Source organism: Oenanthe melanoleuca, chromosome 1A (genome assembly GCF_029582105.1).
Source record: "Oenanthe melanoleuca isolate GR-GAL-2019-014 chromosome 1A, OMel1.0, whole genome shotgun sequence".
NCBI lineage: Eukaryota > Metazoa > Chordata > Aves > Passeriformes > Muscicapidae > Oenanthe > Oenanthe melanoleuca.
The window spans coordinates 48,900,962-48,914,641 of record NC_079334.1 but is presented as its reverse complement, the minus strand read 5'-3'; the positions used below and the strand labels follow the sequence as shown (position 1 = coordinate 48,914,641).

General features: G+C 34.9%; 1 protein-coding gene across 6 annotated transcripts in view; it reads left to right on the top strand.

Moving 5' to 3' along the window:
• CADPS2 (calcium dependent secretion activator 2) overlaps positions 1 to 13,680 on the top strand; it is a 274,255-nt gene that overhangs the window by 213,617 nt on the left and 46,958 nt on the right. For 4 of the 6 annotated variants that reach the window (XM_056481832.1, XM_056481831.1, XM_056481830.1 and 1 more), the window contains 3 exons: positions 1,760 to 1,863; positions 5,316 to 5,472; positions 12,417 to 12,558. In XM_056481832.1, the coding sequence (XP_056337807.1) occupies positions 1,760 to 1,863; positions 5,316 to 5,472; positions 12,417 to 12,558 (403 nt within the window). Of the gene's footprint in view, positions 1 to 1,759; positions 1,864 to 5,315; positions 5,473 to 12,416; positions 12,559 to 12,687; positions 12,808 to 13,680 lie in introns of all 6 variants that reach the window. The other 2 variants (XM_056481828.1, XM_056481827.1) reach the window with 1 other exon arrangement.

Here is a 13,680-nt window from a genome sequence, read left to right as displayed (position 1 = left end):
AATCATAGTACAGTATAAAAATTGCAAAGGCAATACAGTACAGTATTGATAACAGTGATCTTGGCATTATGAATGTAGTTCATGCCTGGTATGTGCTTTGTGATTGACCCAAGTTCCTACTGTCTTGAGCTAAAATCTGGTTTTAGAAAGAAACCAACTATTTCAGCATATCTGGTTATATGGTCTCTTTTAATAAGATTTGAAAAATTCTTTGTAGTTGCTTCAATAACTAATTTTCCTGCTTTGTTTCTGTGTGAAAGCAATGTGGGGTTTTAGTCACTTTGAAGTAGATACTGAAGATTCTAATCCAGTGTTTCTTCAAAAGTTGCATCAAAGCTGTATATTTCATCACTGTAATATGCATTAGTGTGTTAATGCTGGAGAACTAGACAAGGTCACCTGTCCTTAAAATGTCTAGAGTGTTGCTTTGACTTGCTAGAAATATTATTGCATGCAGATTGATATTCTTACTAACACCAAGGAGATTATGTCAATTGTTTAATTAATCTGCTAATGTTCTATGTAATGGTGAATGCAAAGTGGGAAGGAGATGTCAGCAGAATTTTCTGTGTATGAAGATGTGTATTCACGATTTGCTATCCATGTGATCCGTACACATGCACAAAAAATGGGAAAATACAATTCCTGAAACCCTCTCTGACCTTGTTAGCAGCTTTATAAATTCTCTGCAAACCTGGTTAATGTGACCATACTTTTTATCTGAATACATTGTACATAATTTCCATCATCCCATGATTTGTGCTTAGCAACAAGAGCTTTGTTAAGTAAACCAGCTCTAATAGCTAATGCTGAAGTTATCCCTATCAATGCAAATTGTGTTGTTACTTTTACTGATTAAAATGTGTTTGTAAAGAATTCTGTTGGACTCTTCCCTTACCTCTGTGATCCTTCCTGAAATCTAGTGCTATAATTTTTTTATTTGCAAACTATTTGTTGTTTAATTTCCTGTAAGTATTTTAGTTACATTTGGTTTACCTTTGTTGTTTCCTTTCTTTTTGAATTCTTTTAGGCAGAATGAGTGAGCTTCATGTCATTTGTAACATCTGAATTTGTGCTTCTTTTAGGTAGAATTTTTAGTAGGCTTGTGTTAATTCTGTTATAATCTCCTTATTTCATAATGCTACTTTTCACTATGATACTGAAAAGAATGCAGATTCGCCTTTGCTGATGAACTGCAGGTAGAAAATTAGTTATTTGAATAATCACTCATTATAAATTAGTTGTATGAATTACTGTGGTTTCCATTTTTCTTGTTTTTAAATATGCCTAAAATGGAATGTCTTCTTTTGGTGAAACATTTGGAATTTTTGACTGCTGCAGAAAGCATGAATTTGCTGATGACAGTAATGAGTCATCTGGCAAGAAGACATTGTACTGACAATAACAAAAAAGGTCTCCACTATCTGCTGTCATTGTATATGTGGCCTTGAAGAGAAAAATAATTTCCTTGTTGCAAAAGTTAAGCATCTAATACACTGATGCACCTGTTATTTCTCACATATTAAATCAGATAATGTTAACAGTGGCCACTGGTGCTCTTATGAATTTTCTTTTTAGTGATCTGGATATTCAGCTCTATTTATTTGTATTAAATGATTATCCTTAAAATTTGAAATTTCTTTTACATCCGAAATTTGTCATTTTGCACCATTCCCATTAGTTTCTGACATCATTTTCTCTTACTGTAAGTCATTTTTGTCCCTAAAGCAATTTTGGTTTACTTTTTAAATTCATATAGAGACCATGAATCAAGCAACACCTGCCAGAAAACTGGAAGAGGTTCTTCACCTTGCAGAACTCTGTATTGAAGTTTTGCAGCAAAATGAAGAGCATCATTCAGAGGTGAGGCTGTAATTGCATTTGCTGCACAGAATGATTTGTTCCTAGATTTTCTCTCCCCTGATGCGAAGCAAGTCTGTCAAGAAACATTTTAGTTTTACTTTCTGACATATGTTTAAGGCAGTTCACATTTACTGAGGAATAAGAGACTTGAAGCTTATGAAAAGTGAAGTGAAATAAATCTCTACTTCAATTCACTTGAATGAACAGTAGGTTTAGAAACAAAAAATAAAGAGCATAAAAAAGAGAAAGCATCTCTGTGCTGGAGGTTATGGATATTAGATTATAGATAGAAAAATAATGATAGTTATAATGATCTCATTCCCATTGCTCTTCTGTTGATTAGGAAAGTGTGCTTTTAAACTTGTGCTTTTAAAATTGGCATTGTAAGGTAGAAGAAATGAAATAAAACAATTTTATGTTTCTTACCTTCACATCTTTTGCTTCATGATGCAGAAACCATAATAGCTAGAATTCTAGCACCTCTTATGTCAAGTAATTGCAAAACTTTACTTGGCCAGATTCACTTGTATATATTATTGAAATTTAATTAATAAATACAGTTTATTATAAGGTATATAAGGTTCAGGAAACTGTTTCTAAAATGTTCTCAAAAATATGCAAAGGGATAAACATTATTTAGTATATATAGTTATAAAATATGATCATTCAAAACATCTGGTTTTATATCACACTATGGAATCTGGTTTTTAGCTTACATCTGTCATGTGTGAACTTGTTATAGATGTTTTATCTTATACTGAAGAAACAGCTTTTTTGATGATTTTAAATTAATTCCCTGGAGGTCCTGTTCTACACTACTGTTGCCACTGTGTTACTGTGTAATGATTACTTAATAAAATGTATATATTGTGGTCTTTGTCTTTTGAGGACCTGCATGGCTGTAAGAAAATTGGATTTCTGTGATAAAGAATACAGAAACAAAACCCAGATCAAAATCATATATATATGATTTAGCATCTCTGTTCAAAGATTGCTTTCTATACTACTTATTTGCAGTCAGAGATGTGATGTTTTTCAGAAAGGTAAATATATATTTCATGTGCCTTCAGATCAGCAAAAGTTAGCAATCTAATCTAAGGCACCTTGAAAAGAATAAAAATAATGCTAGTAAAAGCATTATTTTCCCCTTCTTTGATTCATGTAATACATATTCCATTACACTGAAATTTATAGAGCATACAGAATTTCAACATTAAAATATATCTGAGAAAATGTTTGCCAAATTATACTTTCCCTACTCAAAACTGAATATTAAGTATGGTGAATTCACATCATAATGTTATGCAAATGCTCAGTGTTTGATACTACAGCTGACAAAAAGGATCAGTAATCTGTAAGATAATATATCACATTTTTTAATACTAGATTTTTTCTCTTTTTTTTAATTCATAACATTTACAAATTTCGGGGATTCCCAAAGGGAAGAGAGGTATGTGATTCCTGATGAACTAAGCATTGTTTTGCTCTGCTCATAGCATGGAACTGTGCATTGAACATGCAGCATAAACTGTTTTCCTGATTTCTGATGTTGCATAGCCACATTTATGTATCTTCCAGAATCTAAGAACTCCATTCTTCCTTCAATCTGGTCAGTGTGTCTGTTCTCCTAGAATGTGCATCACCAATTGCTAATTGCTTTTAGCCTATTTTTATCCATAACAACTGTGCTGTTACATTTAGCTCTAACTTTTTTCTCCTATTCTTCTTTCTTGCTGCTCAAGTAATGATGCATAGCTCTTGAGAGAGTCAGAAGAATTTCTGTCTGGGTTCAAAGTCTTGTTTAAAATGAGGAAGAACATGGAGAGAAGATGTGCTCATTTTCTAGTTTTGATTTGCTTTGTTTTGAAATTTTGGCAATATTTTCTGAAAAGTGTTTTGCTTGCTTAGAAGTGTCCCCTGCTGTTGCCTATAGACATCTTTTATTTTCATGTAGTTATTTTCTAGAATGAGGAGTCTTTTCCTTTAATGAACTCCTACTTAAACAGGGTTCATTAATAAGAAATTCCTTCCAGTTTGATGAAAAAGACTCCATTTCAAACTCTTGACAATGTTTTTGGAGCCTCATCTCTCCTCCTCACTGTGGGGCCAGTGGTTATCCTTCAATCCTGCCAGTGGTATACACAAAGTACTTTTCAGTAATAGCAGGGGATGCTCAGCATTTCTTTAAAAGCTTTTGCCAATTCATCATTTCTCCATTTTCCCCATCTCAGAAAAAACTACAGGCAGTCATCAGAAAGTCCATGATGCAAAAACACATTTGTAGACCACTTTACAAAAGTTGTCTTTTATTTGTTGTCTTTCAGTGCTGACTACATAATTCTTCACCACCCAGGGCCTGTGTTTCATAAATGAAATGAAGATTTCTGTGAATTTATTTGAAGCTAGGGGGGACTCAGCTCTTGTGTAGATCAAGCTACATATGTTCCATGCTGGCAACTCAAAAATATTCAAAATTATATATTCAAAATGAGTGGCATAAGTTTGAAAGCAATGACATCTTCCTGTGTTGCCTGTGTAGGCATTTCTCACTGTCAGATGTTCTTATAAACTCTGAGCAAAACACTCTCAGCAGGATTTGATGTTCATCCCATTTCATAAACTCCCTTCATTTTCATCTTTAACTCCAGGATCACAGAGCTCCCCCAACCCAATGCTCAGCTCCAATACTGACATTTAAAAGCCTAAATTTAAGTGACAGTAAAAAGGTACAATACTTATGTCTTTGATGAAGAGCTGGCTTTACTTGCTTATAATATTTTTCACAGATTTCTTCTCCTCTTTAAGGATTGATTAAGAATATAAATTTTTGCCAGAGACATGTTAAGTTACCAAAAATGAATACAGACATTAGTGAACTTCTAAAGATCTATAGCATTTGCACAAGGAGAACTGGATGTCTTCCTCAGAAGAAGCTGACATCTTTAAGGCAAAAATAGGAATTAAAATCACTCTCTAGCTGTTAAAAAAAACCCTCAGGCTTCAAGGAATAAAATTTCACAATAAACCATCCTTTTTTATTACCAAATGAATGCAAAGTGTATTTATAAAGATTTATCATAAAAATAAATTCATCTGCTTTAGAACTTAATGAAATCAGAAGAAACATATATGGCCATTTTTTCAAGGGTGAGGCCTTCATGCTTTTCTTTCCTCTCTGGAAAAAGGTTGCAGGCATTCATTATTCCTTTTTCTATTTTTTTGTGTTATATTTTTATTCTGATCATGTCACCTTTCCCACAATAATCTGTTTGATTTCTTACATTTTTTGATGCAAAGTTTTATAAAATATTTTCACATTTTTCACTTGACCCATTCTTCCTTCCCCAATGAGACAGGATGTGATGTGACATACTCAGATGTATTCTGCCAGAGACAGAGCACATCTCTTTGCTTTGACTATGTTTAGTAATTCTATTTTGTCATGTTTGCAGGCATTTGCTTGGTGGCCAGAGTTGTTGGCTGAGCATGCAGAGAAGTTTTTGTCTCTGTATTCTGTGGATATGGATTCAGCACTTGAGGCACAGCCACAGGACTCCTGGGACAGCTTCCCACTTTTCCAGCTGCTGAATAATGCCCTCAGAAATGACAGTAAGACCTTAATTATTTTTACATACTGTTTGTAAGATTTTTCAATGTACCCACACCTTAGAAATGTGTTTCTAAATAGGATAATGCTCAAAATAAAAGTGACAATGTCTGTTTTTATGATACATATCCTGGTGTTCCATTTCCTTCAAGCTGAGCAGTTTCTCTCTATCCTTGCACCATTTCAGTCCTTACTCTGGCAGTGCATTACCTCTTGGCATTCACAAATTACTCAGTTTTGAAATAATTATGTATCAGGTAATGTAAGAGGTATTTATAGTTTGCATTTAATCTACATTGCTTAAATAAAATTGTGGTTTATATTTCCTTCTAGGCCTTCTAAACTACCTTCACACTAGTTATGTCTAGAAGGGTATAGTAGTGGTAGCATGAATGGAATAAAATACACACAACAGAGGTTCTGTTTGGATCCTTTGTTGGGCCAACTGCAACTTCAGAAACTTATTAAAATTGCCATGATGGCAATTGAGAAGGTTGCTGAAAAGCATTAGGGAGGTGTTCAATCTTAGTGCAGATCTCAGAAGAGCTGGACTCCTGGATTGTGCACTACTTTGAGTGGTGTCCAGTCATCCAAAATCCAGATTAAAAATCTTAAACCTATATTCAGATGGGATATTCAGCCTATTTGCCTACCATCACACATTTTCAATTTAGGAAGCTCATTTCTAGTTGTGATGTTACATGCACTTAAAACAATTCTTGGTTTCTGAAAACTGTGTAGGTATCTTACAAGAAGGATTTGTGATACCAGTTTTAACTTTATTGTTGTGTCATTTGTGTTCCTTTGAGCTTTGGTTCCAACCTGAGAAAAGTGTTAGAAACAAACAAGTGTTGTCCTCACATGCAAGAGATCACTAATAGGCTGCTGATTCTTCTTTCCTTAAAAGATTAAACAGATAATAATACTAAATTACTAGAATAGGCTTAAGAAAGACATTGCATGAAAACTTTCATGTTAAAGCAACTATTACAAATATTTTAAAACTTTAACTGAAGGACGTGAAACAACTGTTGTATGAAATATCACACCTGTATACCAATTTCAGTAATTCCCTAGTGGTAATAGATATATTAAATGACAGTTTCTGGCAGGTGAAAGCCATCTGGAAAATAACACACTTTTTCCAGAACTACTGGAAAGCAACCATGGAAATTAGTCACCTATTAATCAGTGGACATGTTAGCAAGTGGCAAGTGGCTGTTCTACCAAGGAGTGATTCCCAAGTGGAACATACCTCAGTGCTTATTCTTTAATTAACAGTCTTTTCACCTTGTAACTGCATTAAAAGCATTAGCAAGAGCTTCCTATGCTTATATAATCAATTTTACAGTCTTCCAAAGTAAAATAAATAATTCTGACTTTACCCTAAGTGAAAATCTTCTCCTGAAAACTATCCCCTTCATAAAGATATATTTAGAAAAAAAATCTAAAAAGGGAAAAACTGGAATGTGCTCTCATGAGGATAAAAAGGCTAGTGTTAATAATTAACAAGGAGAGTGAAGTGGAGTAAATTAGCCATAATAGAGCCCACAGTGACTGGCAAAGTCACCTCTCATTATCAAAAAACTCATTAGGAAATGAAGAGGTGGAAATCCCACTGGGTTATTCTCACTCTCTGGCTATATCAGAGATTACTTTTCAGACTTCTTTCAAATGAAGAACAGTTAGGTCACCATATTGCATATTAGGTTAATCTTCACTGAAATTTGGAGGACTGACACCTGCATGTTATTCTATCTCAAGAGCATTAAATGAGCTCTAAATCTTTGGTGCATGAATCAGTTTTCACATAAACCTGACATGAGAGAACTCCTAACAATAAAGAAACAATCTTACATATACACCATTAAAGGAAACTTGCATGTAAAACTATTTTTATAACTATGTCATTAAGTATAATAAAAAAAACTCTGAGATAATGGAGAATCATATTCATGTGTATTCAAATAATAGTGAATATGCTATTTTACACAGTCTAAAAAGCATTGTACAATATTCAAGGTGAATACTTCAAAGTCAATATTCACTTAACAATGAGAAAAAAATGCATTTTCCAATATGGTATATAATTTTTTTATGAAGAGAGGGGAGGATGGGGAAGTCCTGACTGAAGCTTCCATTTCTTTCATGAAGGACTCCATTTTGTGTCACCTTAAGACTCTTTTTTTTTTTTTCTGGCCTTATTTCACAAGGAAGAGTACATCAGTGATTGCATTCCAGTTTGGTCTAACTGAAGAACTTTAAAAAATGGAGGGAGGAGAATGATCTTCCCATCTTGTAAAATTTTTCAGCTTTACTCATGAGACCCAACTACAGAAAGTGATTTAAAAAATTACATTCACTGTAGAGATGAATAATAAATTGAAGATAAATTTATTGTAATATTTCAAACTGTAAATATTTGAAAAAATTATTGTATACATTTTAATGATCTCCAGAGTTGCTACTGACCACTCACAATTGTGCCTGACTCTGTAAAGCTTTGTAGATTTTATAGTGATAGCAGTACTCAACATCTCTCTATGACAGCAAAATTGTTTTTTAAAGAATTAAATATTCCTGAAGGGAAGAAGAACATAGTTGTCCTGGGATTGTGCTTTATTTTCTGTAATGAATGTGTTACTTTTTGTCCACAGAGCCTATAAATTATGCTGTGAAGGGACCTGCTTTAGAAGGCAATTTACTTTCTGTAGTTGTTTAATTATTCAGGTTAATCTGGTTTTTAGTGACCAGAAGACAGGCATGTATTAATTCATCTTCATTTAACATGATGTGAGAGATATCTTTTACTGACATATGCCTAGTTAGATTAAGTGTCTATTTTACTTGGTTTAGAGGTTTTCTAACTATGTTTAGTATTCTGATCATTTCCTTGCCAGGTTTTCTCTCCAAGTGTCACTTACTGACACTTTGTCCTGTGCTGTTGCTCAGCACTATTGCATTGCTACCCTGGTACAAACCAGTCAAAACTAGGACTATTAGAAAGGTAACTCCTAATCTTCATTCTCCTTTCAAGTATTGCTCAGTGGAATGTCTGTGCACCTGCTCTAACTGTGCCACAGTCTGCTCTAACCAGCAGAGAGTCTGATGAAGCTGATTTAGGAAAAACAGCATGTTGAGTGTTAGCCTTTTGAAAGCCATTGCCATAATTATGGTTATTGACTTCAGAGAGGAATTCTCTGATACATTTTTTTCCACTTTCACTGCTAGTATTGGAGTGGCAAACACCACCAAAGGCAAATTAATCACCTTCCTGCTTTGTTACAACTGTGTACCACTTTTGGCCTAGAATTTTTGTATAACTTTGTACCCTATCTTAAAATACAGAGTAGAGTTAGAAAACAACTGGGATTTAAGGTGAATACAGAGCAAACTGTATACCCACCCCAACACCTCAAACATTACACTTCTCATTCATTGTAGAGGATATCTTTCCTCAGATCAGGGACTCAGTCCTATTAGGAGCTGCTTTGAAATAACCTGCCTTCAGGTAAGAGTAACTGATACTGAGAGTTAAGTCAAGCTTCATTATTCCCTTCCAGAATACCCAATAATCAGTTTTCCTAATGGGACTTCTAAACAAAAGTAAATTGTGCAATAACCTGTTTATGTCACTCTATCTAGTAAAGATTAATTAAGTTTTAACCTTGTTTTCACAAAGTTAACCTCTAAAATTCACTTTTTAAATATTTCTTATGTGTAAAAATACAAGGTAATTTCCATATAAATTGGGACACTTGCAATTTTTACTGCAATTTAACTACCTGATTAAGAAATTCTCTGTGGAGACAGATATAAACAGCAAATGAATGGGAATATAAACTTTCTTTTCTCATGTCATTGGTTAGTTTCAATTGCTACAAATATAATCTGGACCCTCAAGGTTATTTGCTTCTTGAAATTTACTCTTTCTTATTATGGATTTAAAAATTTACCAGAAAATTCAAGTTATCTTTTCTGTAGAATCCTATGAAGTGCAGGATGGTTACTGACTCTCTAACAGAGTGCTAGTTTAGTCAAGGGGAAAGAGGCTCATGTTAATCTGGATCATTCTTCCCTGCCTTTGATTCTGCTGAAGCTCTTGAGGACAGCATGACATGCTGACTCCAGGATAACTCCTGAGATGTGCCTCTATTAGTAAAAGCAATAGAAGCCTCACCACTTCTGTGGTACACAGGCACAGTGGATTCATATCCTACTGTTAGAGATGAAGCCTCATTCCAGTGCTGAATAACTAGACTTTAGATTCATCTCTGATATCTTCTGTCATATTTTAATATATTTCAGCTAATATATTTCCTAACATGGAAAAAATTGATTAACTTTCTACTTCAACTTCAATATTTCAAGAATATCTACTTTGGGGTTCTGGTTCTGTTCCTGCAATGTGTTTTCCTTTAATATTGTCTATGCATTACCTCGCTCTGGCATTGGGTTTCATTTTATTGTTGTTTGTGTGAATATGAGATGGCTCATATGAAGAGGGTGTGGGGTGTCTATATTGAAAAGACAATGGAGAATTAAGCTACATAGCTTCCAAGATAAGTGGTAGTTGAGGGATCTGAAGTGTGGCATTTCCTCAAGGATCTCTTGTTTCCCATCTGCTTTGATGCACAGGTGGTACCTTTTGGCAAGATCAATTTTAATCATAGGGTAGAGTGCCATGAGTCTGATGATGATACTCAGCTATATCACTTATCCCTGTGCTCTGAGTACTTTCCCTGTCCTGCTTTAATCCTTGATGCAGATGTCCAGATGGGTAAATCAGAGCTGCCATGTCCTGAACCCTGGGAAAACAGAATGCTCGTGGAGTTGTTGAACCAAGGCAGTTCTCTTTTGTGAGTGTGTACACCCCTACAAAGGCAATTCTGTGGAGGAGAAGTGACAATGACTCTTGGCATAATTTTGGAAAATTTCACTTCCCTGTAAAGACTGGTGTGATTATGTTAGGGAAATGATTCAGCTTTATAAGTTGATCACTTTTATTGCTTGTGACTTCTTAAAATTTCACACTAGCTTTGAAATAACAAGTCACCCTCCTGCCCGTGAGGCTTCATTACTGTAATTCCCAGAGCAGTGCTAGTAGCAGAGCATTTCTGCAGTGTGCTCAGAAAACACTAAACTACAAGCTTATCCCTTCAAGTAACTGTGATTGCCTGATTAATTACAGTTCTTCACTGGTTTGCTGTAAAGCATCAAGATTGATTTAATTGGCACAGTTGTATTCTTGTTGTTATTTTTCAGCTCAAAGTTGCCTTGAAAACTCAGCCTAATATGCAAATGGATACCAGCAGCCTTTTGTTTCTCAAAGGCAAGAAACAAGCAGCTCATCAGCTGTTTACTGGGCAACCTTTGTATTAATACCCAAATCCTCCTCAGTCGTTTTTGTTGCTGTAAAAGGTGATGTAGTTTTAAGATATATAAAACAATTATGAATAGAGAAAAATAGCACTGTTTCAAATTTCTGATATATAAATAATAAGCCAGAACTAACTAGTTAACAGTTATTTTGAGGAGCAGTGTGATTAATGGATCCTGTTTGTAATGGACTCACAGGTACTCTCAAGGGTGGATTCTCAAGTGTTTAATAAAGAGATGATCCTCTGCCTTTTTCTCAGTGGAAACCATAATAATCTCTGCCTGCTGCCTAGCTGCCTGTTTTTATAAAACTTCATATATCTGGTGTCTCCACCCTGGTGTCTAAAGTGGTTGGAAAGTAGCTGAAAGTTTCAAAATTCTTAGCAAGAAAGTTACACAGAACAAAGAGAAAGCTGATCATGTAATATTGTTTCCTCAGATAAAGGTGATTGATATTCTATTTCCTATTACTCTACAAGGATTTTCCAAGAAAATAGGTTTTTGCTTTCAGATCATTGTATTCAAGAAAAAAACCCATGTAGTGTCCAAACATTCAGCAACAAGGGAATTTCCATGCAATACAAGCAGCAGTAGGGGACAGCAGTAGGGTTCAGTTTGGGCTGGACATCATTCAGGAATGGAAGGCAAAGTAGTTTCTGGAAGTTGTAGACATTATTTTGACATGTTAGATATGGAGTGGCATTGGTAGTAGAACAAAAGGGATTGTAATTTTAAAGGATGCTGTCCATGGTGAGCCCTGTGATCCAGACTTTGGTGCCCCTGCAATCATACAAGAAGCCTGTGTGCCAGAATATGTGGGAGGAGAGTCTACAAAAGAATTTAAAACAACAGAGCAAGGATGAGAGAAAAGGAAGGTTTCCAAGGTCATGAAAATTTCTCTCTGTGGCTGAGCTTCTGTGATTTCCATATGCACATGGGAATATTCTTATAGGTACTAATAACAGTGGTATATTAAAGGGTGAACACAGACAAATTCAAAACATGAAATATATATTCCCTTGGTGGGACAGGACATTCGTGTGCTAAGAGTTAGCATTTGCTGGGAGAACACTTAAGGGAATACAGGGACAAGCAAACTGTGATGGCAAACTAATTTTCAGATTTTTAGCATGTTCAGTTTGCAGGTGTATGCAGTTTTTCAAGTAGTAAGTCCCATCTGTGAAGTAGGTAATATTCTACTGCTTATGAATGCCATTCAAATACTTTATTTTCTTTGTTTGGGTATTTTTGTCCTGTCTTGGTGTAGAAATAATGAACAAAATAGCTAATATTTAGATTCAGCAGAGCATATTATTAATTTTGAGAAGATGCAGAAAGGTTCTGGTTCAGTAAAAAAACTTCAAAATGTTCTTAGTTTTCATTACACTGACAGTTTGAATGTACTACACTGTCCTTCTGGAGCACTTCATTTATCTTTTCTGACCTGTATTTCCTACACAAGTTAGATCTTATTCTTATAATGCCTTTCTGTACTAAAACATTATGAGATACACTTCTTCCTATAACAGAAGGTCTGACATTTTTGTCTCTTGTTTGTCTTTTAAAGCACTTTTATGCAATGGAAAGTTTCATAAGCACTTGCAAGAAATTTTTGTTCCCATGGTCGTCCGCTACATTGATCTCATGGAATCATCAATTGCCCAGTCCATTCACAGAGGTCTTGAACAAGAGTCATGGCAACCTGTCAAGTAAGTGCTTTTGGCAAAATCTGAGCAAAGCACCTGCCTATAGCTTTCTGTCTAATAAGGGGTTCTCCCCTGTTGTCCTTTAAATATTCTATTTTTTATTGTATTCCTACATTGTTTATTTCTTCACAGGAGCATCACCAACAGTCTTCCTAATGTAGCTCTTCCAAAAGTTCCAAGTTTGCCTCTTAATCTTCCACAAATACCTAACTTTACTACACCAACCTGGATGACTTCTTTGTATGACTCCACGTGTGTATTCTTCAATAACTTTCTGACTGTATGTCAGCTCTGCATGGCCTTGCTAGTGTTCTGTGCAGCTGTATTTGGATTGCATGGTGTTTATCCTCTCTTAGTTGGAAATTGTTGTTCCTTGGGAGTGAGCCCAGCATGGACTGTTAGTGAGTTGCGCTTTCTAGAGCATTAAAATGTAGCAAAACCGGGTAACTTAGAAAATCTAACTTGGCAAAGGTCTGTTATAGCAGGAATGATGTTTCATACTCTAAACAACCTAATTACTCTTTTGAATTAACAAGCAGTGGGAAGCCTTTTGGATGACTGATTTTAGATTGTGGTTTTGTAAAATGAGGCAGCCCATTATATTTTTTGCATGGGTTTGATTAACTCATTTTATATGGGTCTGGAAGTCATTGGTTGTAAATATTGTCATCAGATTAAATATCCATGTTACAGGAAAATAGTAAAATGTTAAAAAGTACCAAAAGTAGAAGTGCATCCCTTTCCTTGTCCGCTTGAAGAAAAAGAAAATCTTTCTGATTTTTCCGCACTATTTGAGAGCTCTGTGGAAACATTACCATAGTTACAGTTCTGATTTCTGTGTGAGGACACATTAATATATGTTAGAGAAAGGCTCAAGAACCTTCTTTGAGCTAAAGTTATATTAGGAAAGCATGAATGTGAAAGACTTCAAGAAACACATATTTAAAACACATACATTGACAATATCATTTCAAGACAAGTGTTGTCTTTTCAACTTCTGTGACAGACTTCTAAATAGCATTAGATCTATTTCTGCAAGAGTTAACACAATCATAGAATACCATATTAAAAGGGATCTCAAGGATCATCTCATCCAACTTTCCTTGGCAAAAGCATGGTCTGGAA